The 24,462-nt window shown below is 39.2% G+C and overlaps 1 protein-coding gene across 1 annotated transcript in view; it reads right to left on the bottom strand.

Annotated features, from left to right (window-relative positions):
* Positions 1-1,520: 1,520 nt before the first annotated feature.
* EHD4 (EH domain containing 4) overlaps positions 1,521-24,462 on the bottom strand; it is a 65,297-nt gene continuing 42,355 nt past the window's right edge. The window contains exons 4-6 of the mRNA XM_038405592.2: positions 19,300-19,712; positions 11,554-11,718; positions 1,521-7,550 (exon numbers count right to left, since the gene is read on the bottom strand). Coding sequence (XP_038261520.1) covers positions 7,023-7,550; positions 11,554-11,718; positions 19,300-19,712 — 1,106 coding nt within the window. The 3' untranslated portion in view covers positions 1,521-7,022. The remainder of the gene's footprint in view (positions 7,551-11,553; positions 11,719-19,299; positions 19,713-24,462) is intronic.

The following is a 24,462-nucleotide window of genomic DNA, read 5'->3' as shown; positions in this document are numbered from 1 at the left end:
TGAATGCAGGGAGCTCAGTGGAGGGTGGTCTGGGGTGCAGGGGTGGGGGTCCGGACGCAGGGGGTGTGTGTGCAGGGGGGCTCCAGATGCAGGGGTTGAGGTTCAGTGGGTGGGGTTCGGGTATGGCATGTTAGGGGGGTTCTGGGCATATGGGGTGAGGCCTGGCAAACTCTTTCTAGTATAGACAAGAACCCAGTCCTGGGTCTTTCCTGAGCACAATAATAATAATGTCAAACTGAGTGGTGGTGGTGATGATGATGTAATGTAGTTCCCAGCAACTAATCAGAAAACATATTTCATTTAGGACTTCTCAACATTTTTTACTTCATTGAAATGAAAAATGTTGACTTTCTTGAAATTATATGATCAAAATAATTTTTTAAAAATATTCATTTCTGCAGGAAATTCTTAATTTGGAAGAAAAGCAAATTTCAAAATTGCAGCATTTATCATGAAATGGAAACTCCGAATTTCACTCAGTTCTCTAGTAATGGCAAAGAACATTGAAGCTCAGGTTCCACATTTCTTGCTGTCAAAATTCCCTCTCCTGTATCCTCTTTCCCCTCTCTCCACTCTTCCCTACCAGTGTCGTAATTCTTTTTAAAGAATGGCAAAGGATATGTGGGATGGAAGGGCAGGGAGACGCTTTTGATGGCTTCACAAGTTGCTGAACTATAACTTTTTAGACCCAGATAATGCAGTGTATTGATCTCACAACAAAGTTCATGTTTTATTGGTTCTTTTGTCTGCATTGCTTTGGCAGTTATTTTCTATTAAAAATTATTACATAAAAAAAAAGTTGAAATGGAACAGTTAAAATGAGATGTTTTGACCTTATCAAAATGAACCACTTTGTTTCAAAATAAAAATGTGGACAAAATCAACGTTTCATCTGAAAATTTGACCGGCTCTATTCATTATCCATGTTGAAAGTGCCATGAAGTGGTAGCCTGCACACAGAGGAGTGGAAAGAAGGCTGTGTTACCACCTTTTCACTAACAAAACTAGAAAGATAAAATGAATGACAGCAAGTCACTGAGGGACCAATCCTGCTCTCCTCTCCAGCAGGTAGGAAATGTCCCAAAGCAGTGGGACAGTTATGGTTCCATTGTGTCAGAGGGAGTCGAGCTTTGGAGGCTACACACAGTGGTGATTTGCAGCCCAGGTCCACTATGTATCTGTATACAGAAAGGTCAGCAGTAAGGCAGGTGTAGGGCTGGAGGATCAGCAGCTACCCAGATCCTGTTTTCCTCCTACGCTGCAGCAGACTGCAGTAAAAGAGTCTTCCCATTTTCCCCCTGTGAATCTCCGTAGCCAAGATACTTAGGGAAGGTGCTAGGATGTGCAGTTGCCCTACTGCAGCGATCGTACAAATGTAACACATTCACCCCAGTACAACTGCTTCTAAAGTCTCCATTTCTATTAAACAAAACAATATTCTATCATAAAAATAAAGTCATTTCATAACCCGCCGCATAAATTACATGGAGGATCCGCAAAAACAATGAGGAGTCCTTGTGGCACCTTAGAGACTAACAAATTTATTTGAGAATAAGCTTATGTGGGCTACCCACTTCATCAGATGCATGGAGTGGAAAATACAGTAGCAAGTATAAATACACAGAGGATCAGTGTCACTATTAAACACAGCAAGGTATTTGTACAGACCCGGGGCTAGATTCAGCCCTGACATAAATGGGCACAACCCCACTGAAGTTAATGGAGATGCCTAAGGACTGAATTTTGCCCTTAACTGGTTTGGAGTTTTGGGGATGGGGAGGTGACTAAACTGTATTAAGGAAGGAATAGTAATGAAAAACAGATTGAGTGTTCAAGAATAATTAACTAGAGCAGGGTATCCTTGATACAAGGGCCTGAAAGCCTGTCTGGGTAAAGTAGCGACACCATTCTGTCACTGTCTAAAACGGCTTCATCGATTTCACACAGAGCAGAATCCTAGAAACGCTCAGGTAGTTCCTTCTCAAAGCACAACTTCATATGTAGGATGAGAGAAGGCATTAATTTAAGTTGAAAACAGTCTGGATCAGCAGATTTTAAGAAAGATATTATTGTATCCATTTCCCTTGCTCTTTGGTATCCTTCTTACCTAAAAAGGAATGTACAATCTACAACTCTGTTCATGAAAACACCCATGGACCAAATCCTGCAGTCCATACTCAGGCAAAACTCTCATTGACTTTGTGCTAGAAGGGACTTTACTACTGAAAACCCCGTTAACCTGGAAGTAGTGCAAATCACATCATTAATAGAAAGCAATTCTCTCTCTTGCTACCAAACATGCCTCTTTATGCTCCTTTCCCCTGACTGCAGCCTACGTGACATGACAGTATCAGAAGTGGCTGCCTTCCACATGCAGGGGACTGAGATAAAAAGAAAAGGAAGAAGTGAAGCTCCTCTTCAGTAATGGAAGAGTTTGTTTTCCATCTCACGTCCCCCAAACACTGGAGGAACCCTAAAAACATGCTGTTCTGCCACAGCTGAGGTGAAAGAGGAGAGAGCGAGCGAGCACTAAGTACTCAGACAATGTGTGTAAGGCTATGATCAGCTCAAAGAGGAAAAAAGCATGGAAAAGCAGACAGGAAAATAAAAATAAACTGTTTCCCTCAGGAGGGGAAGTAAAGAGGAAGCTCTGTTAAGAAAGTAGGTTTCAGCCACAAACAGCGTAGCATTAAAGGGCCCAGAAATGCAAAGGGTCATTTATACAGAAGCTTTGAGGAAGTCAACAAGTTGTCTTGGTGACACAGAAGCAGCACGGAATAAAACACAAGTCAAAAGGAACGGAAATCATTGCCCCCTGCAGGACAATGGAGTTATTTTCCCATACATGCTCCAGTAATCTTTAATTTTTCTGATAATTAGCACAGCCAACATAAACAGTTTTGAACAGCTTTTTGTTGTCTCAGGGTTTGTCAACAAAATTGAGTAACATCAAATATATGTTTCTCATGTACACCACTAGAGACAAGGCAGAGGGCACACTGGATTCATCAGGCCTAACACCAGGTCAGAACAACATGTATAAAAGAGGAAAGGAACAGAGGTAATTTCAATTGGAAACCTGAGCAATCCTCACAAAAATATCAAAAGGAAACTGGAGAAATTTTTTTTTCAAAGCATTAAGAGTCAGCGGCAAAGAAAAGGTAAAAGGGAATTATGAACAAAGCAGAATACCTGAGAATCTCCGACTGGAGACTTTGGGTACAGGTAAACACAAAAACCTACTTGATGGAAGACGCGCCAAGATCCCTGAAAAAATGTAAGTCGTTTGAAAAACTGAATACCATAGAAGGGACTTATGCAACTTTACACAGACCTTCAAAGCAGCTGGAAGTGATACAGAGAACCAGAGACGCATGTAAGATATTCAGTGTTGGTAAAATGGTTAAAGAGCTAATGGTGCATGATCATGGCAATGCTGAGAAAATTCCCATCCTGTCCCGCCCTGTCTCCACAACCTAGTGATGATTGTAGTTGGAGTAGTGTATTCAATATTATATTTAACATATCAGCAAGCATATTTCAGAACTCCAGATCACACTGGTTGGCTAGTGTTAATGTGAAAGCCTCAGAGAACACAGAATGGGGCAGATGAAAGCACAGTCAACACATTGGCAGAATACAGATTGGAGACTTCTGACAGAGATTTCTGGTAACTCTCTATGCTTATACAAGATCTTAAAAGCTCACTGGAGAGCTTTCAGACTGTTGTTGCTACAGTCCAGAAGAATGAACTTCCTTTCCAAAGACCAAGGCATCAGATGGGTGGGACAAGGACGTATGAGAGTTTATGCACTGACAACAAATAACCTTATGGCTGAACTGATCCAGAAGAGGGTTTGTCTCCAGCCAAAAAACCAATAGTAATATTTCAATATCAACAAACATGTATCTAATTACTGTTGGAAGAGTTGCTTTGAATTAGGTACTCAGTTATGATTGCTGGGTATAACCACAGGCTAATGACATAGTGTGTATGGATTTAACATATAAATTAACCTGAGACCCTGAAGTACTACTTTTCAGTTTTACGCAGACATGCTAAGAGATTTGAGACACTTGATTTGTTTAATAAAAATATTAGCAGTATCAAACAGTCAAGTGGTTGCTGCTGAAGAGATGGTTGATAGACAGCCCTCTCTCACTTATAAAACTGAGTGAAGGTAATATACCTAACAGTTGATTACAAAAAAGCATCTCATTCATCTGTGAATAAATTAGATCAGTTCATTGAAATATCTTAGGGGTTCCTAAGTCAACTTAAGAAAGAACCTTCTAATGGAATACTTACAATTAGCACACAGATATAAGAATGGATAACTATTTATTGGCATATATACCATAAGACCTTACTATAGCTATAAGCTAGATGTATGCATAAAGATGGATTAAAATTTTTGCTTCCATTTGGTGTGTTTTTTTAATATTGTGTATGTCTTTAGTCTTCATATTACATGTTAGTGTAGTAAAGAAGGGAACATATTGTTAAACTGCAGCAAAGAACAACAACACTAAGCTACAATAAATGATTAAAAACAATCCAATGGAGGGTGTACTGTTGTGCAATACAAACTCATGGTGAAGTTTCAATCAAGGACCCATGTCTAAGATTTGGTCTGTCTGCTCAAGGATGCATGAATTCTGTAGAAGGCATACTGAAGAACTACTAGATTGATCAAAAGTATTGAAAGATTTGAAGTAAGTGGCTAAATTGAAGAGCTTGAATGTATACAAGCTTGAGAAAAAAAGCTATGTAGTGGAGGATCTTCTTAGAGCATTTAAGTACTTAACACATGGACATTCTTGAAAATTATAAATTTCAACCAACTACACTCAGGAAATACGGAACCGGTGAGGCGATGGAGGGAGGCTGTACAACACATCACAGGAAGCTTATATGCTGAGTGCTCAAAGTTAGCAATGAACTGTAAAGGCTTCTGAAAATTCTGCTATAATGTCATTGCTATTCAGACATGAATAAATTAATTTGCTTACTTAGTTACTCAGGAAATTCTCTCTCTTTCACCCAATAGGTTAGTCAATCACTCTTTGAATTGGTCTGTCCCAGAAGGTACTTCCAGAATCCACCTTATTTGGATTCAAGGGGAAAAAGTGCTCAAAGTTACAGTACTTTTGATACTTATAGTATTTTATGCTATAAATGTATTATAAGGTGATTCTCACTCACATACACATAACTAAACAAACTGCCGAGTTTGGAAGGAATTGTTTTATCCCCCACTCCCTGTGCAAAAAGAAAAAGCATATTAAAATTATTGGGGATGGAGAATCACTTTCCTCCGGAGCACTGAGAATAGGGATGTTTGAATCAGTTGTGCGTAGCTCACATGATCAATTTTCTTTGATTGTACAACTGGGAAGGATGGTGAAGTGAAGTGTTGTTGCACTTCTTTCCCTCCCAAATATGTATTTAATACATTAACAATGCTCTAAGGCAGTGCTACTCAAAGTGGTAGTCCGCGGACCCCGCGAGCCAACGGCTGCCAGTCTATGAGCACATTGGAAAAAAAGATTGCCGGTCCCCCACATCAAATAGCTTGAGAAGCACTACTCTAAGAGACCAATCCAGCTTTTGTGAAAGTCAGTGGAAAGACTCCCGTTAACTTCCGTGGAAGCTGGCTTGGCCTGTTAGTGGCCTACCTTCTGAAGATCATGCTACAGTAGGAGTGGAACATTTTTTTCTACATTTGCCAGCTTCCCATTAACAAAGGAAAGAATTCAAAATTCTGCTGAAATAAAAGAAACTAAAAAGAATACTTGGACATAAGGATATCCATATAATTGGTTGTAAACCTTGAGTGTAAATCCCAAGAGAATTTATCAAGCCACCCGAATATGCACACTGAATACACTGGACCCTCGCTAGAACGCGCGTCTATATAGCGCGAATTTGCATATAACGCGGTCGCGGCCATGGAGCCCAAATTTAATTACTTTAATTGCAATTCATTTTAACGCGGTCCCCGTGTTAACATGGTACCGCACCTGGATCCCAAATCCCGCATTCTAGTGAGGGTCCGGTGTATCTTGAAAAGAAGTTTAATACAATACAGCCTTCCCTCATGATTTAAAACAAGGCTTCTGTTTCTGCTAAAACATGTGAATTCCCTTGCTTTCAAGCACCAGAACCAAACAGTGCTATAACTGGAAAAGTTCAGGAATTTACACCAAACAACGTGCAAAGCAGCTAAACAGAAATCTCGAAATTCCCATCCCCAACACAGTGGGGATCCAAATCTTTTTTTAGCTGATGAGTCAGTTGCACATTATTTTATGCACAAAGCAAAAGGAAGCATCTCTTCTGTTTACCACAATGCACAGTTGACAGATTTAAACACTTTTAATATATTGCATATTTTAAAAAATAATCTCTGGTAAAAATTCTTTTCTTTCTGCTCATGTCCTGAACATTCTTACAAAAAGTTCTACCCGCGTCCCCCTTCCTTCACAAGTTGTTATTATTAAAATCAACAGCAATACATGAAGGCAAACTCCTTTGTATTTCTTCCTTTTCTAAAGCTAGGGATGCTGACTTTCACAAAGGCACCTAAAGTATCTTTATTAAATAAATCTATGCCTTCTAGAAACAGGCGAGTTTGAGCTTTAGCGTTTCCCTCCACTTGCTAAGCAGTCTGGGGAGCTTTGTGTTTACTAGGTACTCCTGTTTAGTACATGACTGTAGGTGTGGTCTACCTCTTTTCTGCTTTTTGGTTGTAAATACAGTGAGACATGGACAGGGTGATTCTCAAAGAAAACAAAAGGCACTTGTGATAAACCTGTCTCAGTGAAGGTCAGCCAGAGCTATTACACAAGTGACCTCTGTACTATGCTGCTGGTTCCAGTAACTTGTGTGAAATCTGATATGTGATTTAAAGATTGCCTCTAAACCTAATGTTAAGCCTTGATGGTTCAACTCATCTGTAAAAAGATTCAGAGGGCTTTCAATTCCCTCCATCCCTCACTTAATCTCCTCCCTGTGTTTTTCACTGCAAAGGTTTCCTGTGTGATGGTGGCACCAGGTGAAGTGGTAGGATGCTGGGCAGTTCATACCCATCCAGTTTAATCTTGATAAGATGTTTTGCCAGTGCAAACTCCTCCTCGTCCAACATGCCGTCATTATCACAATCTGCAAGTTTCCAGATTTTCCCCAAAACACTGTTCGGCAGTTTGGAGTTCACCATTTCCTTCTTTGCATTGACCCCAGAGATTTTGCCGTTGATTGGTGACAGAGTGTAGAAGATCTCATCATATACAGGTTTATCTTTGGCAATAACCCATTCCTCCTCATCAGCTCCTTCCCTGGCACCTTCCCCATATCCTTGGTCAAAGGGCCCTGTCATGGTGCCATCAAAGGCTCCACCATGCACCATCTGTGTAGGCATGTTGCTTTCTTCCTGGCTCATCAGGCTCATCAGAGGGGCGATTTTATTGGCCAACATGTTATCCACAGCTTCAATCAGCTTTGGTTTCAGAGAATGAAATTTAGAGAAGTCATAGTTCTCCAGCTGTTCCTGTCAATAACAAAACACACATACCAATGATTAAACAAAACTTTTGCAAAGGTTTCACTGATGGAAACTTTTAGAGCAGATTCTGTTGAAGGAACTCCTTCAAATGAGATGTCTGTCTGCAGAGGTCTCATTTGAAACAGTTCCCACTGCAGAAACTCAAATCTAAACCCACTTGAAAGAGAAATATTTTATATGTATACCCTCATACGCTGATCAGCCTTATATTCAAAAGTCTAAGCATAATTTTCCAGTTTATATCCTTCCCTAATAAAATACATTTACAACATTTTTCTCAAGAAACAGATACTTTACAAAAAATTATCAGTTGATATATATGTTAACTGACAAAGTTTTCCATTTAATAGTATTCCTCATAAGAAAATATTTAGATATGAAAATCAATAAGGAATTACATCACAGGAAGAGAGTGAGGTTCACCAGTAAGGCCCCAACCTTGCAAACACTTACAAATCCTCTGAAAGTTAAAAACATGAGTCAAAATATTTGCAGCATCAGGGCTCAATTTTGTAACAAATCCATTTGTCAGTGGCTAAAGGAATGAAGGGGAAGCATAACTTGGGAGTACAAATTCACTGTGCATAACAAATTTTATTTAGCCCCATGTCTCTTAAGAGTACCTTAAAGATGTTCTGTAGCACTTTTTTCAGTTATAAGCAGAACCTCCCTCTAGCTAGAGTCAATTTTCTCCCCGCCCCAACTTCTACAATTCAAATAACTGATTTCATTTACAATTTCACAATCTTTTTTTTATCAGGCAAGTTAAGGACTAAATGTCATATTTAAGTTCACTGAACTTCCCTGTTTTTTGTCATACCTTTAATGTTAAAACAGGTTTTAGGTAATGTAATAGATACTTATTGGACACTACCATGTACAATAAAAGCAACCTCCTTATTCCCATGCCAGCAATACTAATGTTTTAATACGGTCCTACCTGGGCCTTCCTACTCAGCTATAACTCCCACTGATTTCAGGGGAGTCCTGCCCACGTAAAGTGAGAGAGATCAGGCCCTTGCTGATGTACATTTATGGCGGAGATAAAGCTATTAAAATATTTCAGGCTGCTATGAAATGTTGCTATCTAATTAGCTGTCATTTCAAAAGCTTAGCACAAACACACAAGTGAAAATGAAAATGGCAAAGAGCAAAGATTCCTGCGGGCATCTGGCAGCAAGGCCAATTAGGAACAGCTTGTCCTCACTGATCTAGTGACAAGTATCAAGTCAAAGTCTCAGTTCTCAAAAAGGAATAGCCCATAGGTATTATTGGTAGCAAAAGTGACATCTAGTTTGCCAACCTCTGTTTTTTAGCAGGGTAGGATAGAAAGACCTCAGAGAAATACAAGGAAACATACATCGGCAACTTTTATGACCCCAACTGTCTAACTTGTATACATATTTAGCTCCAGAAATGGTTACATTATGTTTTTATTTATACAGCTATTTCAACCAATAAACTTGATCTTGCTCATCAGAACAGAGAAAGTGGGCAAGATTTTATGTAAGGATAATTGTCGCTAACAGAACATGGCAGTACCATGCACTCATACATTATGTTCTGTCACAACAAACATATCCAACAAGTGATAGCATTTAGGAGCTAAGTTTCTTGCACAGTAAAGCTGAATTTAAAATGTCAGCTTAGTAATCAAATTTTGCTAATAAACGCAATACACGAATAAGAGAAATCCTACATGAAAAGTGTTAGTACTTTGAGTAATGTCAGCATAGATATCCCACACTTGGATGCGCATATGTTCTATGCACTGCAATCAGAACCTTCTAAAAAGCTGTATGTCATGGTACTGAAAGTTCAGATCCAAGGTACTATAACCAACTGTAGCCCTTAATAACTTTATTTCCTTCCAGTTGCTCAAGCAAAGAGGTCAGAAATCTGTGCCTCCTGTTTGTCATGGTATCAGCTGGTGCTATTAATGTAGTTTCTCGTAAATATTCATGTAAATAGTTAGATTTGTTATCTATTTGTTGATTTAAAAATAGTGATTAACAGTTCAGATTTAGGTCCATGTCTTTACAGTCTCTTAGTACCAGAAGTATACCTGTTCTATTGGTACTTGTTTAAACATATCTGGTACCAAAAAGAAGGTTGACCTATTAAAAGAAGAAAAGTTGGATTTTAAAATGGCACCCATCTTGCTGTGGCAAGATCTTGGTAACTGACTTAACATTTGAAGCGTCTTGGGGACACTTGCTGAAGGAGGTACACAATTTGTTCCATGTCATGTGCTTGGGAGGAATAGGGGTGAAATCCTGGTTCCATTCAAAGCAATGGCAAAGCTCCCATTTACTTCAGTAAGGCCAAGATTTCAATCTAGGAGTCGAGATTTCAACCTACGAACAGTAGTTTTCCACTCTAACTTTCCCCTTCCTCTCTCAGCAACCTCAGCCACCTGTTAAACGCTGATAAATTGCTTTGACAAATCATGGCTAACTCATGGCTTCCCTGCTCTACAGAACTCTGGAATCTAGTGGTGCTGACTCACATTTCTTAAAACGTGTGCACACAAAATTAATTATACACTTGCAAGCTGGCAAGACCAAAAGACTATTGGTTTCCTTTAAATCAATCTTTTTGGCTGGAATTCATTCACTATTACCTGCTAAAAAGTCAGTACTGATGAGTTTAGTTTCAGGAAGCAAAGATCAACTCAAGTCTGCTAGCCACACTGTTCTTTCCCTAGCATGAACGTGTGTGTGAGAAATCGCTTGTCACAACTTTGCTGCCATCTGCTGCTGAGACTTAGGAAAATACACCAGTCATTTTTCAAATACTAAGTCCCACTGAAGAGTTTGTTTTAGTAACTAGCCAGTCTCAAGTGTTCTACTTTGTTATTTACCTGTTTCCTAATGCCACAATCAATGATTGCCTAGCAAAAAGGAGACTGTACTCTTCTGCTTTTCTTTATATAAATCCTTCCTTAAAGTCTACCTTTTCAAGCAGTCACCCCTCCCTCCTGATTAATTATTCCTATAGTGTCCAACTTCTGAAATATGTCTTGAGTTTTCCTTGTTTTACTGCTCATACAACTTGCTGGTTTCTAAATTAACTGCAGCCACTCAGGAAAGAAACATGAACATCACTGTGGACCACTCAATAAAAATCTCTGCTCAATACATAGTAGTTGTTTAAAAAAAAAAAAAGCAAACAAAAATGTTAGGGTATATAAAGGATAGGATAGAAAACCATTCTGAAAATATTATGCTGCCATTACATACATCAATGGTTCACCTTCATTTGGAATACCATGCTCGCTTCTGGTCACCCTATCTCAAACACAGATATAGCAGAAACTGAAGAGATCTCAGAGATACATGGTGAAAATGATTAGAGGACATGAAAAGATGTGAGTAGGGACTGAAATGAATGGGACTGCTTATATGAAATAGGAGACAAGGTTGAAATATAAATAGGAGAAGGTTGTTTAATTTGTTTTTTATGCAATGCATAATTAACTTGTAGAACTCATTGCCATAGGAAACCATTGAGACCAACAGCACAGTAGGATTAAAAAAAAAGAAGGATCAGACATGTATATGGATAATGAACATCCACAGTTACATTTAATAGGATTTTTTAAAATAATGGATCTAAACCCTTAATTTCAGGGAACAAACCAACCACTAGTTTATTCCGTAATTGTCTACAGGGACAGATACTGAACTAGATGAAATACTGGTTTGATTTCTGTTTCATGTTATTATGAGTTTAGGATACTTTTTTTCAGAGGAATTAATCCATTGGTTTCATTATTGTGATCCTAACTCATGCTAATCTAGTGAGAGACACAACAGTCAGTTTTCAATCATTATCAATTTCTGACACTTTCTTGTCACTGCTGGCAGAACCCACACTGTTGAGAGTATTATGGGAGACACTGTTGTGTTCCTATATTTGCCAGGCTTGTCAGAAGTCACTGGTTAATAGTCAGAGTACAACTGCACTTTAGTTTGAGTTAATGTACCTGCATTTTCTTGACCTCTGGGAAGTCCCCTGGCGAGATATGGTGCTCTCGTTGCAGTTGGATATAAATTTCAGGTAACCTGCTGATCAGCTCCTTCTTCTTGTTCTCTTTTCCAAATACAGATGGCATTTCCTTCTTTAGATGGCCGATTATGTAAGCATGAACCTAGAAGAAATGGATGAGGGTTGGCATTATTATGAATAGAGTAAAAAATCCATGCTAGTATTCCTCCTTCTGGCTATAAAAGAAAATGCGAAAGATGAGTTGGGTATTAACACATCTTAGGGACAACAGATATCGACTATGGTTTATTGAGAAATATATTAAAATAGACAAACTGCTGAGCTGCAGAGGCTCTTGAGATGTAGGCACATTTCATGTAGCTCCTACTTTGGGTCTGTGGAAATATGAGCTAATCAGCATTTGCTGCCTTCCCCCAAGCCTTTTGATGGGTTTTTGTAAAATAAGCAGGTGTTCTTTAAATTTTCACCAAAAAATGCTTGAAGAGTTGAATGCAGCTATTGAGAAACACAGCATGACATTCTGTCAGTGTCAACAACACAGAGCTATGTGTGGGTGTCACCTGTGCCTACACAGAGCCCCACTTTTAAGTTTAATTGAAACAACTCCATCTGCCTTGCCAAATAAGTTATTTTGGGAAGAGAAAAAAAAAAGAAGGTCCCACAAGCAATCTAAGCAATGTCAAGCGATAGGATGATCTAAGTGGAGTAAGTGAAACAACAGGAATGTGCGTCACAACGGAAGAGTGAGTGCATGGTTTCTATATTTAGACAGCCACAAAAAGATGACAGATCATGCATCATACTGTAAAAACAGTATATCTTGATTGCCTTATGAAGCAATGAGGGGGGAACGCAGAATTATTCCAGCATAAGGGAAGATATTTCTTTAGTATGAATCCTAAAATATGTTGCTGCTTAAATAGCACACTTGGCCTCTGATCCTACATGACCACTGAAGTCAATGAGACCACTCACAGTGTGTAGAGTTAAGCATGTGTCAAAGTCTTTTCAGGATTGACTCCTTACTTTGTAAAAATATTTTTTAAAATATATGCATAGATGCAATACACACACATACAAGCAATTATATGTAGAAAAAATCCAAAATGATTTTTCACCAAAACTTAAATAATTATTTCAAAATAATTCCTAACGTTTTGATAGATTTCAAAAAGTTAGCAACAAGGGAAGTGAGGGGAACAGTGGGAGTGAAAAGCACCAGAGAGCAGCAATGGACAGAACATAGGCATGCAAACACCATGGTGATAAGCACAGTACAAATACCTACATAGATACTACAGAATATGTTTTACAGCATTCTGTACAAAAGTAACTTATGAAGGAAAGAAATATGTTTGTACCCCTTCTTGCTTCTAGAAGAGACCTGCCCCCCCCACCTTTTTTTTCCAAAGAAAACTCTATTCTGCTTGGCTTTTTGTGTTTTGTCTTTTCCCACTGTTTGCTTCAGGGTTCTATTGCCAGCTGAAGACCTAGATATGGTATGACTTCAACTGCCAAGAAACAGAAACCTTGAACAACTGAGTAGGGTTTTTAATCAGACTGTATAAGACACGTGTTAATTAATATCAATTTAATTCAAACTTTGTGTAGACACTTAGGGAAAAGCGCTTTATGCTAAGATTCAAACAGAACTGCCCCTTTGACTGAGAGTTGAGAAAGCTCCCACTCTAATTCTTTGGTCCTTCAACTAAAAACAGAAACAAGACGATTTGATATTGCTGAGTTCTAAGAGTTCTCGGTAGGCCACTTTTGGTATAGCTGCTTTAGTTGGAAGACTTACGTTTGTGTGTGTACTAATGAATTTTTTAAAAAGGTTGATTTTTTGGTCCATATGACAAAGACATTATAGAAATGAACCTAAAAGCAAACTGAAAACCAAACATTCATGCATGGAGCATCCCCTCTTATTTTATAACAAATGTCACCTTGCAATCATCGAGAAAAAAATCACTTCACCCATAGCTCGTAGGATTGCATGGATTCCCTTCACACCAAAACAGATTAGACACAGGTGGCATCATCTGTAGTGGAAAGGGGTATGTATGTATGTTGAGGATGACAAGGTTCAAAAGTGAAGAGCCTAGATGCACTGTAAAGTGTCCAAGAAGATAACCATGTCTCATTTGATTCCAGTGTAAGAATCAAGAGTTCTGAAATGGTTAGTTTTCTTGTAAAAAAAACCCCCAAAACCTTGCAATAGGCAGATCAATTATACACTTGGGATGTAGGCCAAGAACATTCACATTCTAGGGATTCCAAATGAGAATTAGATACCTGACTAAATTAGCAGAAAAAGACTAAACATGACCTTTTAGTTTGAGAAGTTTGACAAACTGAGCATTGTTTATAAAATTCCTGTTATCTTATAAATGTATCATTGCAGAGAACATCATGCTTGTTACATTCTCAGATAGGTCAGACCTATTTCTTATAGCAATGAGGAAGAAAAGAATTAGTGTATGAATGTTCACAATGTGTATATTTCAATGATTTAAACTAGTGTGCCATTATTGAGAAAGACACTCACATGAGGAATACTAATGCTGAAATACAATACATCTCTAAGTATATGATAAATGACAACTGCAAGAATCAGTTACATGATTACCAGGGGAGGGAGAATAAGAATGAAGAATTGGAAGAATGCTGCCGGGGTTGTATTTGAAATATTTTTTCTCCTTTGGCTTCATTTTGGTCATCTTAAATGTGATTATTTCACTATTCCTTCAAGATCTAATGGAAGGATCATTACAGTCGAGGTTTGTGCACAGCTACTGCATTCCTCTAATCATTGACAGACCATATGCAGATCAGTGTTGCTCATACACATAAAAACAATCAAACAAAAAACACTTTGCATTTTTGTTTCCACAAACGTTTGTATTTAAATTTTTGCACAGATGGAGGAATGGAGAAAAAATTAAGACGACAACTTGCTGTATACAAATTCTAGATCTGCAGGAAGGGAGATGTATGGGTAATGCACCCTTCTAACACAATACCAATTTATAACAGCCATTCAGGATTTAATAGATTTATATACGTACAAAGCATCTAGAAAATATATGGAACTGCAAGTTTGAAAGGCACAATTACTTCAATCCTGCACTTTTATTCCAACTGATTACAGGTCCGTAAATATCATGTGTTTTATAATATAAGAATGTTTCCATCTTCAAAATATTTTATAACTAATACCTAACACCCTTGTGGCTTTGAAGTGACACTAGAAAGGAATGATAAGTTCCAGAACTTGACGGTGAGATGGGAATTCACTTGTTTTATTTTTGGATGTGTTATGAGTTTCAGGACAGACAGGAAAGGTGTTGCGGGTATCTGGAGAAATGGACCAAGATAAAATACTTCACAATGATTTTTTTCAAAGAAGAGTGTGCAACTCTGCAGTTTCTGAATGACAGCTATTTGAAGATGAGCTAGGACTGAGACAATATTACACTGCTGTTGCTTGTTCTATGGATAAGCAGCTGACTTCCTTTTCCATGGCTGTCAATTCAGTACACTCAATGAACACTAATTTCACTTTAAAAAAAATTCAATTTCATCCATTTTTATTTTGTATTTAAACAGAATTTCTGTTGATTAAGAGTCATCTGCTCCTGATGCTTCTCAGTCATCACAATCAATTACTTTGGAAGTGTCTACTTTGCAGACAATATCAGTAGTCCTAGTCCCCAATTTTCCACATCACCAACTCATTTCACTAAGGGCTTGCCTACACAGGAAAGTTTTACTGTATAGTCAATTAAACCATACAGTTACATTGGCATAAACCCCCCCCACAGACATTCTTATTCCAGTATAAGAGTGGCTTTTTCTTTGGTTTAGTTTCCCAAGAGACAAACTGATGAAAGGCCCTCAGATACTGTAATAAGAATGTTTATGCAGGATGTTAGACCAGTATAACTATATTACTCGTTCAAAATCACACTTTAGCCTACACAGGTATAATTTACCCATGCAGACAAACCCCAAAATACTATCATATTTCTATATATCATATATATATATCATATCGTATCTTCATAAATGATCTGGAGGATGGTGTGGATTGCACTCTCAGCAAATTTGCGGATGATACCAAACTGGGAGGAGTGGTAGATACGCTGGAGGGGAGGGATAGGATACAGAAGGACCTAGACAAATTGGAGGATTGGGCCAAAAGAAATCTAATGAGGTTCAATAAGGATAAATGCAGGGTCCTGCACTTAGGATGGAAGAATCCAATGCACCGCTACAGACTAGGGACCGAATGGCTCGGCAGCAGTTCTGCGGAAAAGGACCTAGGGGTGACAGTGGACGAGAAGCTGGATATGAGTCAGCAGTGTGCCCTTGTTGCCAAGAAGGCCAATGGCATTTTGGGTTGTATAAGTAGGGGCATAGCGAGCAGATCGAGGGACGTGATCGTTCCCCTCTATTCGACACTGGTGAGGCCTCATCTGGAGTACTGTGTCCAGTTTTGGGCCCCACACTACAGGAAGGATGTGGATAAATTGGAAAGAGTACAACGAAGGGCAACGAAAATGATTAGGGGTCTAGAGCACATGACTTATGAGGAGAGGCTGAGGGAGCTGGGATTGTTTAGTCTGCAGAAGAGAAGAATGAGGGGGATTTGATAGCTGCTTTCAACTACCTGAAAGGGGGTTTCAAAGAGGATGGCTCTAGACTGTTCTCAATGGTAGCAGATGACAGAACGAGGAGTAATGGTCTCAAGTTGCAATGGGGAAGGTTTAGATTGGATATTAGGAAAAACTTTTTCACTAAGAGGGTGGTGAAACACTGGAATGCGTTACCTAGGGAGGTGGTAGAATCTCCTTCCTTAGAGGTTTTTAAGGTCAGGCTTGACAAAGCCCTAGCTGGGATGATTTAACTGGGACTTGGTCCTGCTTTGAGCAGGGGGTTGGACTAGATGACCTTCTGGGGTCCCTTCCAACCCTGATATTCTATGATTCTATGATTCTATGATTCTATGATCATCTGCATTTGTACATCACAGAAATATTTAGTAAGTAGCAAATTTCCTCTGCAATAGCTTCAACGTTATTTGATTTTTCTTCCTTCCCATTTTTCAGCAAAAAACTTTCAAATTATTTGCCTGCTGAAATTTAGAAAAGGAAAGGTGCTGATTAGTCAACATTCCCTAGGACTTTGCAAAATAATAGAATATCAGAGTACTTTTGCTACTATTCTATCTGGAATTTTAATACTATACAATAAAGGAAGTCTACTAAGGAAGAGAAGGAAATATTTAGAGGAAACCATTTAAAACATAGCAATTGAAGTTTATCCAGGTTGGGCCTAGACAGGAAAAGACAGCAGAAGCTATTGTCATTAAGTAGGGACTTTGAAGATTAGCATAAGTAATAATCAGAAAGCTTTAAAATGATAAACAAGCAATCTGGTAACGATTCCAAGAGCTTTGCAAACAAGAGGCTAGTTTGAAGGATAATTAGAGGCTTAACAAAAAATTAAGTACACATTTTCAATAGGCAATCTAAATAAAAATCAAACATTGCCAAGCCTAGATATATGGACACAAATCAAGTAACTACTGCAGGGAGCAGTTACCCAATTAGCACATGCAAATACTATTTTCCATAGTTTAAAACAGAGGATAATGTTGGTAGGGCATTTGCCCTGAAAGGACCTCTTAGAATTCACTTCCTCCCTGGTCTGTCAGAGACTAGGATTTCTTCTGGAAATGAGGCGAAGCTGAGAATGTGGGAAGATGATGGGTTGGGAATACAGAAGGTTTAGCTGAGTATGTGGGAAGATGATGGGTTGGGAATACAGAAGGTTTAATCTGGGGATATTACTTTTATTGTTGAGTTGGCTTACACAACAGTAATATACAGGCACATCTGTTAAGTAAAAGAATGTTTTTAAGTTTCAATATGGCAGTATTACAGTGGAGTCGCATCATACGCGCATTTAACTTAAACGAATTCAACTATACGTGCTTGGAAAAAAAAAAAGACATATAGTGGAAGCGATTATGCCCACCATTCCAGAGTGAGCGTGAGATAGGAGACATGAAGCTGCTGTTCCCTCAGTCGATCTCAGTACCCATGTGCGTCTCATAATATGAGCATCTTGCCATGTTAAGTGTGATTCTAGTGTTTAAAGATACGTATTTTTCGTACAACATGCCCCCTAAACACAAGCCAACTACTTCATCTGGTGCTCAACCGAAGAAACAGTGATCTGTTCCAATGCTGGAGGAAAAACTGGCCGTGTTGGACTTATTGAGAGATGGTATGTCAGTCTCCAATATGGCACATAAATGTGGCCACAAGGAATCTAGCATCCGTGCCATCAAGATTTGAGAGAGAGAGAAATTCGTCAAGCCATGGCATCAAGTGCTCCAATAACTGCTAAGGTGACAAGCCAGGTGCGTGATAAGATTTTAGTGAAGACTGAAAAGGCATTAACTTATGGCTGGAAGACATGAACCATAAACATGTGCCTACTGATGGCAACACGTTGCAAGAAAAGGCTCTTAGCCTCTACGCGCTATTCAAACCTCCTGCTGAACAGGGTAATTTTGACTATAAGCGATTTTTGCCTTACGGGCTGACTTTAGAACCTAACCCCCGAGTAAGATGCGACTCCACTGTACTCCTTTTAATAGATGTGAAGTGCCAAAGTGGGGTGTGTGGTATAAAAAAAAAATCAAAATAAATTTTGATTAAGGAGAAGTTACTTCCCATCGGCAGTTAGTTGGTTGGCCATGATCTAGCACCAATGCTGTGTGCTGCCATGTGCGTGTGTGAGGAAGTAAGTGTCTGGGTCTCAACTGTGATCTGTGGTCCAGGAACCGCAAGTGCTGTGAAGATGGTACCCTGGGCATTTTGGTGAAGGGGGCATCTTGTTTTGCTCAGTCATCAGCTGCTCTGCCTAGCAGCTGTTGATAAGCTCCAGGGAGTACATACGAATGGCCCTATTGGATCAGACCAATGGTCCATCTAGACCAGTATCCTGTCTCTGACAGTGGGCAATGCCAGATGCTTCTCGCCATTGGAAGTTTAGGGACTCCCACAGCACATAGTTGCATCCTCACTATTTTGACTAATAGCCATTGATGGATCTATCCTCCATGAACCTATCTAATTCTTTTTTTAACAGTTATAGTTTTGGCTTTCACAACATCCCATGACAATGAGTTCCACAGGTTGACTGTGCTTTGTGTTTAGAAGTATTTATTTTGTTTGTTTTAAACCTGCTGCCTATTAATTTCATTTGGTGACCCCTAGTTCTTGTGTTATGTGAAGGGTAAATAGCACTTCCTATTCACTTTCTCCACATTATTCACGATTTTTCAGAGCTCTATCATATCCCTCCTTAGTCATGTTAGTAGTATGAAGTTCTCCTTACTAGAAAGAGGAGATATCCTAGAAGATTTCAAGTCTCCTTCAAAAGGCAGAGAGAGTAGCATCCTAAAGGCACTTTTCCTTCTATGGCCTTCCAGAAGGTCCACTGATTGGCTCATCACATTACTGTTCATCTCCAACATATAATTTAACAATAATGTTTCCTTTAACTTTGTTAATTGAATCCATTTTCCAGAAAACACCTTGTTTCTGGTTGGGGAGGGAAAGACATGAGAGGAGAGAGTAAGAATGAACGAAACAAACATAGAAAAGATTGGTCATTGAAAATAAAGTTGACTCTATTCCTATCTTACCTTTGCAAGTCTTGCCCTCTTGATGAGATCATTGAGTTTCCGCACAGCTGCCTTCTGTGGGAGACTCTGAATGTCTCGGAAGAGATCCTGGGCTTCCACCTCAAAGAGCTTGCGGTTCTCTGTGTTTTGAAGAGGCTGGGCCCAAAAAGAACCAATGTAGACTCGCAACACCTCTGGAGTGTTAATCACCTTTCCCAGGGACCACATGAGTGCACCATAGACTCTCATCAACTGCTGGGTGTCCACCTGGTCAGCCTTGTTCAGCACCACTCGAATCTTGTCATCCTGGCCTCGGAATGATTTAATAGCCTCCGAGAACTCATCGGAAATATCCAGCTTATGGGCATCAAAGAGGAGGATGATGCGGTCAACCCGCTCAGCAAACCACTGGAGGACCTGGCAGAAGTCATAGCCTGAAGAGAGAGAATACCATTGGATGTCACTAAATTGATAACTCTTTATTAAGGATTGTTTAAAGGACCGGTTTATAACCCAGCAGTAGCAGTTTAAGCTCAATTCCTAACCCTAGTGTTTCAGTCATTAGATTGGCAGCAGACTGGGTAAACTCTAGAATGAAGGACTGCACTGTAATACTCCACAGCCCATGTCACAAGAATTTTACCGATTCCAATGATAGCTTTAATGACAGGGTGGGTTGCAGTGAAGAAGAATGAGTGGTGATCTTTAAGACTATCTGGGACATAGAACAAAAGGAAGTTTAAAGCAAAAACTATTTTAAAAGTCTGCTTGCACAGTTTACAACTCTTGTTGATGGCCTCGCAACAACCCAACTCACTGTCATATTACAAACAGTACTTCAGGAACTCCTCCAGGAATGACACACACAGTCTACAGAAGGAGTAATCAGTTTGTGAAATGGCACCGAGTCTGGTCTGAGTGACCCATCTTACTTCAATGAGGAACAGGTGAACTGGAAGCCAGTTTTCCATCCCTGTCCATCCTCTAAAATGAAAAATTACTCTGAAAATGCAAGGATAGTGGTGAGGAAACCTGAACAGAATCCAGAATTCAGCACCCAACAGCATATACCTTTAATCATTGGCAATGTAGGAAGCTCACCATTAAACTCTAATTTTACACCTTCAGATATTTCACAGTATTGAATGCTTCTTTTACATTTACTTATGAATAAAGTCATCATCCAAGCATTACGTATCCCTTCTGCATAGATAAGCAAAAGGTCCTTATCTTTTACTCTGTGTTATTGTCCCGTTCTCTATATTACTAATTTCTTATCTCTACGAAGCAAGTAACACAAAGAGAGAAGAGAGTACCCATTCTAAAAGCATTTAATTCTCCCTGAAATAATGCCTGCTTAGTCAAGATAATTCACATCCACATCATAGCTGAAGCTGTTTGCCAGCTGTTAAAAACTTCAATAAAAAAAATCACAAGAAAAATAAGTTTACTGAATCATTAGCAGCTATGCTTCCAAGATGCCTGCTGTGAGCAGTGCCTTCCAACAGGAAATTGGTTAGAGGCAGTGTCTGGGAACTCAAAGATATACATTAAAACATTTCAGTGCCAAATTCTGCCATAAAGCACATAGCAGTTGCACCAGTGGGCAGAAGTGGCCTTAAGTCTTGTATTTAAACCATTAAATCCTTAAATTTTTACAAGTACAGAGTATATGAAACCAAAAACTAGAAGCTCTAAAGTATTTTACTTAAAATCTTCCCAATTTTTGCCCTCAAGTCTAACATCCATTATAAATCCAGCACACTCATGCCAAATAAGATGGCAAGACTATGCTAAGAAATCTTTACTGAGCTCAAAGCAGTTTCATTAAACAGTTAAAAAAAATAAAATAAAAAAGCAAATGCGACATCTCCCATTAAAAGGATTGCTTAGCAAGGAATACAAAATCCAATCGCTTTCCTGGTTATTCGGTCTCTTTTTTCTTACGTTTTTTCTTAAGAGCAGTTAGTTCAGGAGGAGCAGAACAAAAGCCAATGGAAAAAAAGAACATGAACAAGACAAATCCAGAAGATAATTCTTGTTACCTCAAGGTATAACTTTTAATCCAAAAAGATTTGATTACTTATCAGTGTTCGTTATAAAAAATATAGAAATAATAGTCAAAAGTGAGGAAAAAACCAGCAACACACAAACCACTTCAATCTGCAACATGAATTTCCTGTATGAAGGATAAAATTAGGATGGGGGAGGGAGAAACCACTCCTGTGTTAGGCAGAATGCCAAACTACCCAAAATATGAACTATATATCACCTACCCTAATCTGCAACATGTAGCAGCTTGGTTTGGATTTTTATTAGTTTGGAAGAAAAACATTAAGTTATGCATTTCAATCCAAACATGATGCAAACCAGTGAATTTAAAGTAGCCATTTTTAATCAAATTTAAGTTTTGCAAAGTTGACTAAGTGAACCAAGCCCTGTTAAAAGATTGGTTGAAAATTTTCCATCAAAACTGTTTTTCAACAGAAAACTGAGTACTGAACTAAATGAACATTGGTGGAAAGTGTTTTCTTTCCCTAGAAAACTTCAACTTTGAGTTTTTGGTGAAAAAACATTTCACCTTTCAGTTTTTCAATGAAAATAATTTTCATTTTCTGTGGAAAATAAACCCATTTTCTGACCATCTCTAGCAGTTATACAACTTTGGTATAATCATACTAGAAATCTCAGCCACAGTTAAACATTTCAGTCAAATATTTCTAGCACTTTTTTTTTTTATCTTATGTTTCACGGGGAGGCCAAATTAACTATCTTGGTTTATATGAATTATTGTAGTATGGCCACAAACAGCACTTGCTCCAGCCACTGTCACAATGTGCAGGTGCAGCACACATCCCATAATTCAATTACAGTCTGTCTTTAACCAGTTCCTCAGAAACTCCACATCTAATCAAATACTTTTGTGTGACATCCATTGTTTTGGGTCTTATAACCCTTCTCTTACCTTCCATTTCTAAGTTTAACACAGTTTCTTATATATTATTCTGGTCTTCTTTTCACATGCCCAAACCATCTAAGCCTGGATTCCCTCAAATTTTCTATAATTGATACCACTTTCACATTTCCCCTAATTCATATGTTCCAAACATGGTTCAATCTTGTAACTTACAGCATCTATTTTAACATTGTCATTTCCACTGTATTCAAGATCTGCTCCTGTCTCTTCCTCAGTGCCCAGCATTCAGTCAAACAAAAGTGCTGGCCTAATCACCATCTTGTAGATCTTACTTTTTAATGTGAGAGGCATTCTCCTATTGCAGATCACTCCCCTCACCTCTCTCCACTTAGTCCATGCCTTTCCTTTTCCATTTATAAGTTCGTCACTGAGTTCTCCATTATCCTGTATAATCAAACCTAGGTACTCAAACTTCTGTACCTATGGTAATGGCTGCCCTCCTTGACTTACAGTCCCGTTGTCTTCCTACAAGGTATCATCAACTCTACAGACCATATAGTCCGTTTTTCTGCCAATTTTCTTGACATTTCTTTCAAGTATACATCTCCATCTCTCTAAATCTTCTTCCACTTCCTCTTTATTCTCCCGCATGAGCACAACATCGTCTGCAAAAAACATGCGCCATGGTGCCACTCTTTGGATGTTTTCTGTGACTGCATTGAACGCCAATGTAAACACAAAGGGGTTTAGTGCTGAGCCTTGATATACTCTGATTCTTACTAAAGACCTTTCAGTTTCTCCATTTGCCTTTCCAACTGTGATAACTAGGGCCCTACCAAATTTATGGTCCATTTTGGTCAATTTCACGGTCATAGGATTTTTTTAAATCGTAAATTTCATGATTTCAGCTACTTAAATCCAAAATTTAAAGGTGTTGTAATTGTAGGGGTCCTGACCCAAAAAGGAGTTGTGGGGGGTCACAAGGTTATTGTGTTTGGGGGGGGTGATTACACTCCATATCTTGTATGGAAATATGCTTATGAATGTGAATATAATGTAGCTGGAATATGCTTTATAAAAAGGTCTCTCCTAAGGTGGTATTACAAAGCTTATAATCTACTGAGTGTGTTCATCCTATTTGTAGGTATGCATCATTCTGGTATCTAAAGCTAGAAATATAAAGTATAACTCCCTGAGGTACTATTGTAATTATGCAAAGTGTGAGCCATTGATCATGGTTTAGAATCTTAATTGCTCCCATTAACTAGAACAATTGGTTTTAAATAGCTCTGTTTACTTCCAACCCCCCCTGGGAACGGGCCTGCCCTGGAAGAATGAAGAATAAGGTTTCACAGGACATGTGACCATGTCACAGAATACTGGAATCCATCTTAAACCTGGTGCTTGTTCCCACTCAGCCAAGGACATTTATTCCTCAGGTGCTTCAACTGGGTGTCTGGGTGCTGGAGATAGGTAACCTCGTCAGTGGTCTTCAGTTAAAGTCTGCAGCTTTGGTGGCGTGGTTCAGACCTGGGTCTGTGTTGCAGCAGGCTAGCATGTCTGGCTCAACAAGGCAGGGTTCTGGAGTCCCAAGCCACCAGGAAAAATGGGCTCAAAGGTAATTTCAGCACATCAGGTGGAGTCCCAAGGGGGTCTCTATGACTGAACCCGTCACAGCGATACTGCTACCCTTACTTCTGCACTGCTGCTGGCGGCAGTGCTGCCTTCAGAGCTGGGCAGCTAGAGAGTGGCAGCAGCTGGCCGGGAGCCCAACTCTGAAAACAGAGCCCTCGCCAGCAGAAGCACAGAAGAAAAAAAGGCATGGTATGGTTTTGCCACCCTTACTTCTGCACTGCTGCTAGCAGAGCACTGCCTTCAGAGCGGGCACCCATCTAACAGCTGCCGCTCTCTGACTGCCCAGATCTGAAGGCAGCGCAGAAGTGAAGGTGGCAATACCGCAACCCCCATAAAATAACCTTGCAACTCCCTTTTTGGTAAGTTTCAGAGTAGCAGCCGTGTTAGTCTGTATTCGCAAAAAGAAAAGGAGTACTTGTGGCACCTTAGAGACTAAGGTGCCACAAGTACTCCTTTTCTTTTTGGTAAGGACTCCCAATTTAAGAAACGCTGGTCTTCCCCATGAAATCTGTATAGTATAGTGTAAAAGCATACAAAAGGCCAGATTTCACGGTGGCAGACCAGATTCCACAGTCCGTGACGCGTTTTTCATGGCCGTGAATTTGGTAGGGCCCTAGATCTATATTATGGCA

This window comes from Dermochelys coriacea, chromosome 6 (assembly GCF_009764565.3).
Source record: "Dermochelys coriacea isolate rDerCor1 chromosome 6, rDerCor1.pri.v4, whole genome shotgun sequence".
NCBI lineage: Eukaryota > Metazoa > Chordata > Testudines > Dermochelyidae > Dermochelys > Dermochelys coriacea.
Note: the sequence above shows the minus strand (reverse complement) of the source record. Positions and strands in the feature narration are given on the sequence as shown.